Genomic DNA, 14,905 nt, shown 5'->3' with positions numbered 1-14,905 from the left:
ACTTGATCTCCAATCCTTTTTTCATTAACCGCTAGCCTTTATACCCGCAAAGGCCTAAACCCTTCACCCTTATGCTCAAATGTCACGGTCCAGCTTCCAAGGATGCAATCTTCCAATCCCCAGGATTCAAATTGTCCTTTCTTCCTCGTAAATCTCTTCGTATCTTATCATCCTGTAACGATTTAATCTTGTGCTATAGCATAAGAGGTCGCAGCGTTTATTATATTTGCAACCCTTTGACTCTGAAGTGGCTTGCTCTGCCTCCAGCTACCCAGAACTACAACTACGACCAATATGTTAAATTTGGCCTGTTAAGTAACTATCAAGTGTTTGATAATGATAATCAATGGAAGCACAGGTTGGTTCGTATTCATGATGAAGGCAGTAATTTGGTCGCTGGTTTATTTTCTTTTGAGATGGGAGATTGGACTGAAACGTTTGTTTTAGGCCCATATTATGAGTTGTATGGCAATTCTGTTGCTTACAATGGTGTGTTGCATTGGCTGGCTGAACCCTCTGCTATTATTTCTTATGACTTTGATGATAAAGATCGATATCGTTTGGTTTCTTGTCCTATAACAAGGACAATGATTGAGTACCCTTTTTGTAGCCAATGCCTTGGGGTTTGTTGTGGGGTTTTGAGGATATTGGAGTTAGCGGCTTTTCCAGATTCTGATGATGATTCTTTGACAGTATGGGAGTTTGAGGATTACCCAGATGGAAATTGGAATGTGGAGCGCAGGATTCGGTACAAAGAATTGGTAGCTGCAGGAGATCCTCGAGTTCAGATAGAGGAAAGAGGTAAACATCAATGGCGTTTAAGGGCATTAGGGATTCACCCAACTGATAGGGATGTTGTGTTCTTGCAAATAAATGAATATGTCGTTTCGTGCAATTTGGAAACAAGAGAGCTGAAAACCGAGGCTACAACTAACCAACTTGTGCATATGCATGCTGCCTTTCCTGTTGAACTCCAACTGTGGCCAACGCCCATTCCAACACTATCATAAGGAGTTTAGCTTATATTGCTGAGGTGTGGAGTTCTTTCAAAGAAGCTTTAGTACAGACAATGTGGTTGGGCTGAGAATTTGGTATTCATCCCAGGCTAGGGTCATAGAATTCTCACCTCATGTTATAATAAATAAGTACATGTTAACAAACTCGATTATCGCTTCATCCAACATTCCATTGGTGCTTTATTTTATTATTAAGACGACATCTTTGTTGTTTTCCCTCTTGATCATAATTCTTATGAATTTTCCCAGTGCTTTTGTCATTATTGGAAAATTTTTTTGCCAAAAAAAAGAAAATAATAATTTTTTTATACTTTCTTTTGGAGATTTTGTCTGTAAACTTATATATTCTTAGATATTTTATGATCCATCACAAAAATGAGATTTGGAAGATTGATTGTTGATTATGATATTGGAGGCTAAGAGTGTGTTTTTTTGTTGTTTAAATTAAATTCGTTGAATTTAAATTAAATTAAATTAAATTCCTTGAATCAGTCGGGGAAATGTAACAAACCCTTACTCCTTAATAAAAAATAGATATTGGAGGCTGAGGATTTGGAGCTTGAAGCATTTAAGATCTTTAAATGCAATGGTCAAATGGGTTTAAAAAATGGTTCTTGACTCAGAATCAAGTAAAGAGTGAGACCTAATTAATAATGCAATGCTGAGGACGTTGCATCTTCCCTTGCATTGAGTGAGGAAAAAAAAAGCTGAAATTCACCAGTAAGATTATATTCTTTAACAAACATTATGGATTAAAAATACAGAAAGGCTACAAAGATTCCTATAAATACTAATTATATTCATATTATAAATTATTTCAATGAGTGTCAAGACACATATATGGTGCAAATTAACAATGTTTATGCGTGCATTTAATGTTAGTTTTTTCTTTCATTTTAATACCCTTTTTAAGTTTTTTAACAGAAAGCACGACGTCGGATTTTTTTTCTTCGTGAATATCTAGACGACTAATTACTAGTATGTAGCAAATAAAAAGAAAGAAATTAGAACACCTTATTTTTTTAAATTGAATTTTTTTTTTACAAATATGAAAACGTTAATTGGCTTCAATTATAAGGTAAAAATTAGAATTTAGCATCGTTGGATGTCAATCATAGATATGTCACTTTATATATTTGTGTTTAATATGTATAAAATATTAAAATTATTATATCATAATTTGTATTGATATATTAAATTATTATGTTACAATTCGTATCCATATGTTAAATATAAAAATATCTTTTTATTTTATCAAACTTTTATACTATTTTTACTAAAATGTAAAAACATATAGAATTTTCTATGGTAAAAATTAAAAATAAATTTAACTAATCATTAAAATATTGTAAATGTTATATATCTTTATATGTCATGACTCATCACATCCTGATAGACCGATTTCGTTATTCATAAATATCAAAATATTAAAAAAAATAACTTTATACTGATATTTCATATATTTTAAAAATTAAAAATATTTTTTACTAATCGAATGGTAATAGAGACATACAGAATTAACTTTAAACTACAATAGGGCTTATATTGGAACTTTAACCAAACAAACAATTCTGCTTTGCATTGGGAAAGAGCTGCCAAGAACAATAAGATGTATCTCCGCACTGCAGGGCAAAGCCTGACACAACCCCAACTCATTTACTACTCTTGAGGGGATTGTTTTGTTTCTGATGCCTTCCGTTCTCTTAATGCGGATTCAACGAGTTAAACCCTTTTTGAACTCTCTCTATTAACCTGTGACAGGTTTTCAAGTGATCAGGATTTCAGTTGAGAGATTCAAGCATCCAGCACATGTTTCCTACTTCCTACCGGGCATTTATTTTCCTTTGCGGGTTCGCTACAATGTCTTTTGAAGATTGTGGATACCTTCCAAGCATCGCTGTTAAACTATTGATGGAGGATTGCAAAGCATACAGTTCAACTCTCACTTTTTAAACATATATAAATATAAACTGTCTCTATTTATATGTATATAATAAAATATATTTTTTTGTATATCTCGAGTAAGATCGAAGCAAAGCACCCAAAAATTGATTCTAACTTGACCCAAATTATTTAAAAAAATAAAACTTAACCCAATCTTTATTTTTTTTTAAAAATCTTTTTAATGGTAATTTTGAATATGATATAGATAAACTTAACTACTTTTTAAAGATATAAATCGTGGGTTTAAACATAATATTAAAAGGTATAAGGTTAATGAGGTTTTGCATTTGCATGATTACTTAATATATTTATGTGTGTGGTTGCATGTTATTGATATATTTATTTGCATGATTATTAATATATTTATTTGTATGATTATATTTTATTGCATCATTATTAATCTATTTAATTACATGATTATTAATATATTTATATATTTGTGTGATTTTATTTGATTGCAAGATTTTATATATTTGCATGAATGATTTTTATGGTATTATGTTATTGCATTATCATTAATATTATTGCATGATAATTTTTGTATGGTATGATTTTATATTATTGTATGATTTATTGCATGATATAATTTTATATTATAGCATGATTTATTGCATGGTATGATTTAATATTTATTGCATGATTGCTTGATATTCTTGATTAAATTTTTGTACTACAATGTTTGACAATATCGTGTAAATAAATAAAAGGATTGGAATTTATTTACATGATAAAAAATTATCTTTGGTTAAAACTTACGTAAGATAACACATAATTAATGCAATACCAATTTTAGGCATAATGGGGTGTTAAAACCTTCCTTACATGTAATCAACTTCTAAATTCAGTTCTATTGATGTAGATTATAATTTATTTTTTTTAGGGATCTTTAGTTTACACTTAAGATAATTTTAAAATGATAGATTTACATAGGTGATCAATCATACTTAGAAAAAATATATTGGTGGTGACTCCATGATTTTTATGTCTAATGGACAGGTTCTCCAAACTTAAATGTTATGACACTCACACCCTTAAAAAAGATAAAAAAAAAAAAACCATAAATTACAAAAGAAAATCAAAAGTAAAAAAGATATATGTTACAAAATCAAAGGTTTGATCAATAAATTTTAACAAATAATGGTTTGAAATAAAATGAATATAAGAAAATCAAAAGTAAATAATCCAAGTAATATAACAAATAAGAATTTGGAGAAAAAAGTGTAAAAGAGACATGAAAGAAACTTATATAACTCTCACCCTTAAAACAAATAAAAAAAAACCATAAATTACAAAACAAAATCAAAAGTCAAAAATATAAATGTTACAAAATCAAAGGTTTGATCAATAAATTTTAACAAATAATGATTTTAAAAAAAATAAATACAAAAAAATCATTAATCAATAATCAAAGTAATATGATAAACAATAATTGAAAGAAAAAAGTGTAACAGAGACATGAAAAATACTTATATAACTCGCACTCTTAAAAGAAATAAAAGATCATAAGTTATAAGAAAATCAAAACTCAAAAATATAAACACAACAAAACTAAAGGGTTAATCAATACATTTTAAAAATAATGATTTTAAAAAAATGAATACAAAAAAATCAAAAATCAATAATCCAAAAAATATTAGACAATTAAAAGTTTATTGTATTTTATATAATAAAATAAAAATGTATAAATTTATAATTTTTGTGAAAAACACTTTGCATTTATTATAAAATATTTGAATTATATATATAATGATTTGCTACTACCAGTAGGCCATTGTTACAAATGAATATGGATCAAAAAAATCAAAATAAAACCCACTGCTACTTCTATTCCTACTAATATCGCAACTCCGTACGAATAAGAATTATAAGTCAATTTACATTCACTAACTCTATTTTTTTAACTTTGATTATTTCATCTGACCATCCCAAAATGATTACACCTTTTTTACATTATCCTTACTTTGGCTATGAAGATGCAGTTCGATGCTACACATTAGTGGGATACTGCTTCTGTGTTCGGGTTGTTGAAAAGAAAACCAACTTATCTTTTTCAGAAGGTACCCAACTGTTTCAAAAATAAAAGGATTTCTTAAACTAATACAAGGTTCATCTAAATATTGAAGTGATGGAGAAAAAAATGGGTTGACAGATACCTAAACCAAGATACAAGGTGGTGTAAAATACAGAGTTCTACTTTAGCAAGTTCATACTCCAGGCAAATATCTATAAATACAATTAAAACTGTCCCAATTAAAACTACCCCAAGGCACAATAAAGAACAATATATGAGCAAGTTATTACCCAAACTGTTAGTACTTGATAGTTTCAATTGTGATTGATGATTTTTAGCCTCTAATGTTTATTGTTTGTTTTTTATGACTACAAGTTTATTCCTCATATTTTATCTAACAAAGTTCTATGAATGCATTTCTTTTAAATCATCATGGTAAGCTATGGTTAAGATTCTAAGTTTTTATATAACTTTATATGCATGCACATTGTTTAGACCATTTATGTTGTTTCCATGACAGGTATATACCTGTACCTTTTCTTTATGGTTAAATTCTTTCATTAGCAATATTAGCATTTGCAAATAATATGGACTTATTTTAGATTTTCCATGATCTAATTTAAAAATTTTGCTTTTGGGACTATGGCTCGCAATATATAATGACAAAGACCAAATATATGCATTCATGTCTCAACTATTTCTTTTAAATACATTCATTCAAAAAATGTGATATTTCTCTCCATCTCTCTAGATAACAATGATATCTTCTTAAAAGTTTAAGAATTAGAGTATTTATTTAAGTTATATACAATCATGTTAGGTACATACAAAACAATGATATCTTCTTAAAAGTTGGAATTTCTTTATCTTTCTTTGGTGTATTGCAGGGTTTGAATTCCCTTTGGTTTTCTTGTGCCCCACACATCAAATAGGTATTCTCTTTCTCATATTTATAGTTTATCTATCATGTTTCTTTTTTTCCTCAATTCAGGTTGTGGTTTTGTTTAGATTGTACTTACTTTGTTAATTATCTTTTACTTTTATTATCTTGGTTTTTGCATGAACGAGCATTGTTATGCTTCTATCCTTGACTTTTTATGACTTCATATGCATTCTAAGAAATAAATGCTATTGGTTTTATGAATAAAATTGAGTTGATATTTCTTTTCTTTTTTTTTTTTTTTGCATGACTTAATAGTAGTATTTTTTTGTATTTACTTTTTGTATCAAATTTTGCATACGAATTCCTCTTATCGATTGTAGAAATATGTTCATTCCGTTTTCAGTGCTGTTGCTACAGTTGTTATATTATATGCATTATGGCTAAGAAAAGGAATTTGACGTTTACACTAAAACGATCTCTCACAATCTTAAACCAACCGAAAAGATGGTATGTTGTTCTTCTCATCAACTCAAGAATACTTTTCATTATTAGTCATTTCTTCATTAAAGTATGTAAATTACTCAAATTCTTGTATGCCAAAATATTAGTTAATGCTATCATGAAAATCAAACAATTATATGGAGTGAAGAGAATTTCGCAGAGAGATCCATGCGCCCTTGCAGATTATTCATGGGATGGTAATACTTTCAGCTACCAATGTTATGATCCAACTGCAATCATATCATTGTAAGTCACTACTTTAATGCATGCAATGTTATTTTTCTTTTCAGTTTTATCTATTTACATATTCTCATGTGGAAATTTGGTCAGGAACTTATCTTCAAGTAGCTTGACTCAGAATATACCTCAATTTCTACCCAATCTTAACATTTGTAAGTGGCTCAATCTCTTTATCAACAATACTAATTAGCAGCAAGCTTAATTTGTGTGTACAAAATGCCCTTATCCTCTCACATACTTTCAGATAATGGTTTAACTGGATCAATACCTGATTTTCTATCTCGGTTGTCATCATTGACCACCCTGTAAGTGACTTGAATCTAAACAAAACTACAAAACTTTTAGTAATTAAGAAAATAACAAATCCCATTTTCTATGCCTCTATAGAAACATGATTGGGAATATTCTCACAACTAAGTTCCAGCTAAGCTGCTTGAAAAATTATAGCAGAGTTTGTTATCACTAAAGTTCGCTTTTCATGATTAGAAACCACGTTAATCTAACTTATGATAATGCAATTACTGTAGAAGATTGACAACTTAATGTCACATTGTCAAGCAAATCAGGATATGCAAAGAGACCAACAATTAAAGAAAGGGATATGCAAAAGAAAAGAATTCACTATTTCTAATGTCCAAATATGCAATATTTTTGGTAAGTCAACTATACTATGAGCTTAATATAATCGAAGGCTCATATTATTCGATATTTAGATTTCTTTTGATTTCCTGAGTTGATTGCATTTATAATTCCTTAATTCTCTTGGTTATTGATCCCTTTGCATATTTTAATTTGCCTGACAATGGGAGCTGAGTTCTTTATTTTCTATAATTGCTACCATTTTGTGTTTCCACAATTCCAGAACAAGTAATGAAATTTGAATTCTTTCTCTCTTTTTACTTAATGATTACCACTATATATTTATAAGAAGTAGAACTACTAAACCTTTTAAGAAGGAGTTATATATACTTCTAATTAGTTTTGCTGTTCTTCACCCAACTATCTTTCTAATTATGAGATTAATGTGGAATCAATTGTTTATAGCTAAACTCAAACCATAACAATTGTCTACATAAAATCTTTCCAACATATAACTAATACACTAACTTTTTACTCACCTTATTTGCTTAACATTCAAAGTTATCATCATCCTGCTACAACAACAATTTTGTATCTAAACCTTCCATCTTTATATTATCTTAACTTTCATCTCAGTTGGTTATCTCTTAATGACATGCACAAAAAAAAAAAATTTGTCCGCTGCGAAGCTTGGATTAGTGTCTAGATTAATAGTAAACAATCCGCTGATTTTAACTGTTTATGTACTATGTAGAAGGCAACGAATTTGTTGACATTTGTCATCTTTTCATTAGTCATAGTTTTTTTTATTGTTAATAATAGAGGTAACAAAATGAATTGTTTAGAGTTGGAAAAAAACCAAGTCAGAAGCTTCTAAACAAAAATATTTCTGGACCCAAAAATAGTAGCCTCCAGAACCTGTCAAAGAAATTATCAATAATTTCCATAAAGATTATCACACAGAGGATGAGTGATACATCCGGTGAGCATCGGTGAAGAACGCAAGCAAAGCTGAATGGAAAAACAAAAAAAATAATGAAGAGAAATGTAAAAGGGAGATGAAGCCTAAGACCAGTAGTGTGTAGACTAGTTTAGTTCCAAAGTTGAGTTCTAATCTAGCATTCAGAATTGGGTGAAAACTTTCCAATTGGTATGGGTTCTTATGTCGATTAGCAAACCATGGTAGAGAAAGGTTAATAATTTTTGTTTCGATTACATTATTTTGAAAATTTGTTTCAATTTTTTTCTATGTTTTTTTTGGTGTAATTTAGTTCCCATATCATCTTAGGTTTTCAAACAAAGTATAACTCAAAGATAGAATACTTAAATATTGTCATTTAATTGTTGATTTAATCTTATATTTAAGCAATTTGAGGAGTATTTGTTTGGGTATCAATTGAACGATGACACATCATTAATAAATAAAATTTTTAAAAAATATTAATTTTTTATTATTTATATTAAGAATTAATATTTATTCATTAATAAAATGTTATCATCTTATTCATTAACAGTGCATAAATTTTATACATTAAAAATACATATATCTATACATTCATAACTCATCAAATATAAATTCTTACTAAATTGAATACACATTGTCACTTGAAGGTAGCTTGAGCATATGGATGAAGTGGTTTTTAAAGAACAATGATTAATCGCCAAATGTCTTTTGAACGCCGAGTTAGCACTATGTAATAACAGAGTTACAACCATATCAACATTAGAAAAATAAAAATAAAACATGAAATTTTTATTAAAAAAATTCAAAATAAAGAAAAAATTATTGATAGGGAATGAGTTATTTATTTAACATGTCAATAAACGAATTGGATTCTTCTTTTAATATAAGTAATTATTCACTCATGACATTTAAAAATAATTATTTTCATGTTATGCCACATATTTGAAATTTAAAATTAATTATGATAAATAAAATATAAAAAACTATAATTAACAACTCTTCTATTAAATGAATAACTTGAGTAATTTCATACATTTAAAAAGTAGGGTGGATGACATTTAATTAATTAGATTAAATGATCAATTTATGATCCAATGTTTGGATCAATTTCCAATGTTTGTTCAAAAAAAAATTTAACAGTAGTGAATAACACGCACATTAAATAGCAAGATTTCTTAAAGTATGCTGCTGATATGTTATTTTTTGCACATATAACATGATAAGTGGCCATTTATCAAATTTTGGATGGTTAAAAACTCAAAAAAACTTTAGATATATTTATTAAAATGGGGTGTAATGAGTAAAAATATAAATTTTTATATAAAATTTTAGGTGTGTTAAGTGGTTGGGTATATAAAGCAAATAAGATATTTATATATATATGAAACTTCCCCAAAGTATTCTCAAATTTTAAATTTATTAAATATTATATGTTAAAAATAATTACATAAATTATTGGGATCAAGTATCGGATTCATTAGGTTAATCAAAATTTTATATTACAAATGCTATTATCCAGTAATAGTACTTTCTTATAAGAAAATTAAATATGTATTTTGTGTTTAACAAATTGATGCAATTAATTTTTTTATTATGTTCACTTTGATCTGTTTGAAAATATATATATATATATATATATATATATATATATAACATATCAATATGCGGGTGTTTCATACTCAAATCTTATGCTACTATTTTCTAGTTTTATGCTAAAGTTAATTACATAAAATTTTTTTCAGAAATTTAGACAATATGAATTAGTATTATATGACTTTTTTTGTAAAATATAACATAAAATTTTTTAATTTATTATAAGATATATGTATCATTTCGTTAACATCGCTTAATTAAAAAATTTAAAAATTTTATTGACAATGAAAAAAATATTTTATTTATATTTATAATACTTTTATAATATTCATAAATCTTTAGCTACACAATTCAGTTTAAAAAAGGATAAAATTTTATGATTCTAGTAAATAAGAAATTTCTTCGATGGGTAATCATCTCTCAATGACTCTTTCTTGATGGAAATACCCTACCGAATCCCATGCACAAAGAAACATTCATTCCTTTCCAAGTCTTTTTCCAAGTGTTGGTTCTGCCTGGTCTCCGCCTCTTGGTTCATTTTGGAGGTCGTTTTTACACTTCAATATTAACAGTGATGATCATCTCCAAACACTTGTTCTCTGGGCTGGTTTCCATTAAGGAATCAAATATCCCTCGATCAGCTGGATTTAGGTTAAGGAATTTTCTCTACGGCCCTCTTAATAAAATTAGCTGTAGCATACTATCGTCGTGGAATGAGTTGCTTTCGTGCTGTATCAAGAATGTTGTACCCATTCAATATAGATGCAATGGCATAGCATCCCTGCTCCTAGCTAGCTACGTCATGAAGATTGTCTGGTTTCATGCAGTTTGTTTGGTTCCTGAGGTATTTTCCTTTTGAGACTGGCCATGTGGACCAATTTTAAAACTGTTGCGCAAAGTTTGAATTCGAGCCACCAATTGCTCACCCATGGTATCCACTGTGCTGTAATGTCTTATTATATATATTGGCTGGAAACAGGGAGGTGATATAAAAGCAATTGCTTTCGACTCCTATGTGTTCCACGGTACCAGGTCTATTGATACAAATATCGGATCGAGCCATTGAACTACTCGCTATACATGGGAGTATGCGAGGGTTTGCCACGGCCAGGCGATATATTATATACTGACGTAGAGATGAAAAGCAAGTCCCATATCTTTAAATTGAAGATAAAATTGTGAGATATTTTTCTTTAATTATCACATTCATATGTAACAAATTATTAATTTTTTTTCAATAATATGATTAGATTGCATGATTTGAATGAAAATAACATATATTGACGAAAGTAACAGTTTGATATAATATTTTTTAACATCCTTTATGCTGTATCAATTTAATTTAGAACTAGCTGAAGTGGTATATATCATATTTAAAATTCTCCTTTTAAAACGAACTGAATTAAAATTTTATTATTTTATATTAAAAATCACTGTTTATATTATCTGTTTCTATTTATTATATTACAAATAATGTTCAATATAACCAATTTTTTTTGGTTTGGTGTAATAATAATTTATTAATATTTTATTCATAAATTAATTATATTTTTGGACTCATCTAATTACATATAAAAATATAAACATTTTGGACAAAAAGTGATAAAAAATTTCAATATTATTAATTCTTATCATTTTAAATATTAAAATCAATGTAATGTTATTATCACTGGTTTAAAAAAACAACTAATTCAATTAAACAAAAAAAAAAGAAAATTACACAAAAAAATGGAGAGAGGCGTTGCTTAAATCGATTGGAACCTACCTCATCGAGGCACCCCATGTCATTTTGTAGTCGCCGAAATAGTTTCCACCCTTTCACCGACATTTCCTGCCTCTTTGACAGAATTCTACAATGTTTAACTTGGTCTGATTACGGCTTCTCAAATCCAGCAATGGAGGAGCTTATTATAATTCGCTTCTAAATATCTTTCATCTCTACCAATTCGACCAAGTTCAAAAACCCAGTAAACAGCCTCTCTTTTTTTCTTCACCCTAAATATAAGTGCTGTTTCCATGGAAGGTCAGTCTAATAAATCAAGAAAAGCCAAGTCATCCAAATGTTCGATGGATAAACTCGATTATTCTCTTTTGGAAGAGATTTTTCACCGAATCATATGCGTCAAATTCCTTGTTCATTGTACATCTGTTTCCCACCATTGGTTCAACTTGATCTCCAATCCTTTTGTCAATAACCGCCAGCTTTTACACCTGCAAAGGTCTAAACCCTTCACCCTTATGCTCAACTGTCACGGTCCAACTTCCAAGGATCCAATCTTCCAATCCCCAGGATTCTAATTGTCCTTTCTTCCTTGAAAATCTCTCCGTATCTTATCTTTCTGTAACGATTTACTCTCGTGCTATAGCATAAGAGGTCGCCCCGTTTATTACATTTGCAGCCCTTTGACTCTAATATGGCTTGCTCTGCCTTCAGCTCCCAAGAACTACAACTTCGACCAATTTGTTAAATTTGGCCTGTTAAGTAGTTATCAAGTGATTGATAAAGAATCAATGGAAGCACGGGTTGGTTCGGATTCATGATGAAGGCAGTAATTTAGTCGGTGGTTTATTTTCTTTTGAGATGGGAGATTGGAGTGAAACGTTTGTTTTAGGCCCATATTATGAGTTGTATGAAAACTCTGTTGCTTACAATGGTGCATTGCATTGGCTGGCTGAACCCTCTGCTATTATTGCTTATGACTTTGATGATAAAGTTCGATATCGTTTGGTTTCTTGTCCTATAACAAGGACAATGGTTGAATACCCTCTTTGTAGCCAATGCCTTGGGGTTTGTTGTGGGGTTTTGAGGATATTGGAGTTGGCGGCTTTTCCAGATTCTGATGGTGATTCTTTGACATTATGGGAGCTTGAGGATTACCCAGATGGAAATTGGAATGTCGAGTGTAGGATTCGATACAAAGAATTGGTAGCTGCAGGAGATCCTCGAGTTCAGATAGAGGAAAGAGGTAAACATCAAGGGCGTTTAAGGGCATTAGGGATTCACCCAACTGATAGGGATGTTGTGTTCTTGCAAACATATGAACATGTCGTTTCGTGCAATTTGGAAACAAGAGAGCTGAAAACCGAGGCTACAACTAACCACCTTGTGCATATGCCTGCTGCCTTTCCTGTTGATCTCCAATGGTGGCCAACGCCCATTCCAACACTACCATAAGGAGTTTAGCTTATATTGCTGAGGTGTGGAGTTCTTTCAAAGAAGCTTTAGTACAGACCATGTCGTTGGGTTGAGAATTTGGTGTTCATCCCAGGTTAGGGTCATAGAATTCTCCTCTCCTGTTATAACAAATAAGTATATGTTAACAGACTTGATTACGTCTTCATCCAACATTCCATTGGTGCTTTATTTTCCTGATCATAATTCTTATGAATTTTCCCAGCGCTTTTGTCATTATTGGAATTTTTTTTCCAAGAAAATAATAATAATATTTTTTTGTACTTTCTTTTGGAGGTTTTATCTGTAATCTTATATATTCTAAGATATTTTTGCTTCATGAATTTAAGTTGGTGATCCAACACAAACTGAGATTTGGAAGATTGATTGTTGATTATGATATTGGAAGTGGAAAGTGTGCTTCTCTCTTTATTGATTAAAGCAAATTCGCTGAAAGATAGTGAACAAATAATTTTTTTTGAATTTATTAAGTTCAACATAAATAAAACTATTTGAACCAGAAAGAGATGTAACGGTCCTTACTGCTCAATAAAAAATATATATATTGGAGACGGATGATTTGGAGTTGAAGCATTTAAGATCTTCAAAAGGCAATGGTCAAATGGGTTTCAGAAAGGGTTCTTGACTCAGAATCAAGCAAAGAGTGAGACCCTATTAATAATGCAATGCTCCCTGCATTGAGTGGGAAAAAAAAAACCCAAAATTCAGCGGTAGGATTATATTCTTGAACAAACATTATGGATTACAAATACAGAAAAGCTACAAAGACTACTACAAATACTAATGGTATTCTATATTATAAAATTATCACAATAAGTGTCAAGACACATATGGTGCGAATTAACAATTTTATGCGTATATTTAATGTTAGTGTTTTTCATTTTAACTTTTTATTTTACTATTACAAAAAAAAAGAAGAAATTAACTAGAAAAAAATTAAATAATATAATGCACTATGGCCAAACTACTCCGGGCAAAAGCAACTAAATTAAAAAGTTGAAATTGATTGTTTCTTAAAGCTTCATTGAGAATGTGGTGGGAGTCCTCCCTTCAAACGGGAGCTTGTGTTTTATGATTGGATTTTTAAATCTCAACAAATATTTCTTTTCTCCTAAAGGATGGAGAGGGTAATTGAAAAAAATTTGCATTAAGCAGCCAAAAAGTAGATCACATTTTTTAAGCCGCTTTAACGGTTTACTCAAAATCACAAGACATGTATAAGTTATGTAAACTGTAGTGTACTCTAATGGCTGAGATTCCCTCACAAATTATACATTGAACTATTCATTTAAGACGACACACCCTTCTCTAAGCTGAACAAAATTGCAGAGAAAATTGAACAGCCAAGAAAATGTGGATAGACCATGGCTTACAGAGTTTGTCTGAAGTAAAGCTAGTCCGCTGCTTGGCCAATCCCAATCTTGGATTTGCCAATGATGCTATGCCTACGGGGTCTTTTCTGTTACATAATTAGTTTCAACTTTCAACCTTGTTGTCTTTGTTATTCTTTCAATTCTTTGCATTTGTTGAGCTAACATACTGTATTTTACTGCTTTTCCCCGATGTTCTATATGTGTTTCTGGAATTACATCCACTTATTTAGACCATCAGAAGTTCTTCTGGACTGAAACTTGCTTTTTATATCATCTAAATTTTTTTACCAGTTTTGACTGTGACTGGCTCATCCTTGAACAGTCTATAACAAATGATTTATATGTTTCTCTTAATTTTTCCTCCGCTATGTGTCCAGATGGGATAGGAAGAGCAACAGGATAGTAAAAGTTCAGTTTATTATGATTCTGTTTGCCCAAAATCTCACGAAAGTGAAGTTAATGGAGATACCACTAGGTAAAAGTCCTTGATAAACTTGGTTCTCTATCTTCCTGGAAACTTACAAAAAAAAAAAATTGAACCAAAATTTTCAGTTAGTTTATATAACCGCTCGAGGTGGCATGCATACTTATAAAAAGTTATTTGTTTT

The 14,905-nt window shown here is 29.8% G+C and overlaps 2 protein-coding genes across 2 annotated transcripts; both read left to right on the top strand.

The window, feature by feature from the left end:
- The first annotated feature begins 71 nt into the window (after positions 1-71).
- LOC149510681 (putative F-box protein At3g23950) lies at positions 72-1,010 on the top strand. The gene has a single exon (XM_089757056.1). The coding sequence runs from the start codon at positions 72-74 to the stop codon at positions 1,008-1,010; it is 939 nt and encodes a 312-aa protein (XP_089613182.1).
- Positions 1,011-11,305: 10,295 nt separating this feature from the next.
- Positions 11,306-13,329, top strand: LOC111281206 (uncharacterized). Its single transcript, XM_022868864.2, has one exon. The coding sequence runs from the start codon at positions 12,313-12,315 to the stop codon at positions 12,904-12,906; it is 594 nt and encodes a 197-aa protein (XP_022724599.1). The 5' UTR covers positions 11,306-12,312; the 3' UTR covers positions 12,907-13,329.
- The last annotated feature ends 1,576 nt before the right edge of the window (positions 13,330-14,905 follow it).

This window comes from Durio zibethinus, chromosome 28 (assembly GCF_047325235.1).
Source record: "Durio zibethinus cultivar Kanyao isolate XHJ-2024 chromosome 28, ASM4732523v1, whole genome shotgun sequence".
NCBI lineage: Eukaryota > Viridiplantae > Streptophyta > Magnoliopsida > Malvales > Malvaceae > Durio > Durio zibethinus.
Note: the sequence above shows the minus strand (reverse complement) of the source record. Positions and strands in the feature narration are given on the sequence as shown.

Coding starts and splice junctions, on each gene's coding strand:
- LOC149510681 (XM_089757056.1), top strand. CDS start 72: ATGCTCAAATGTCACGGTCCAGCTTCCAAGGATGCAATCTTCCAATCC.
- LOC111281206 (XM_022868864.2), top strand. CDS start 12,313: ATGGGAGATTGGAGTGAAACGTTTGTTTTAGGCCCATATTATGAGTTG.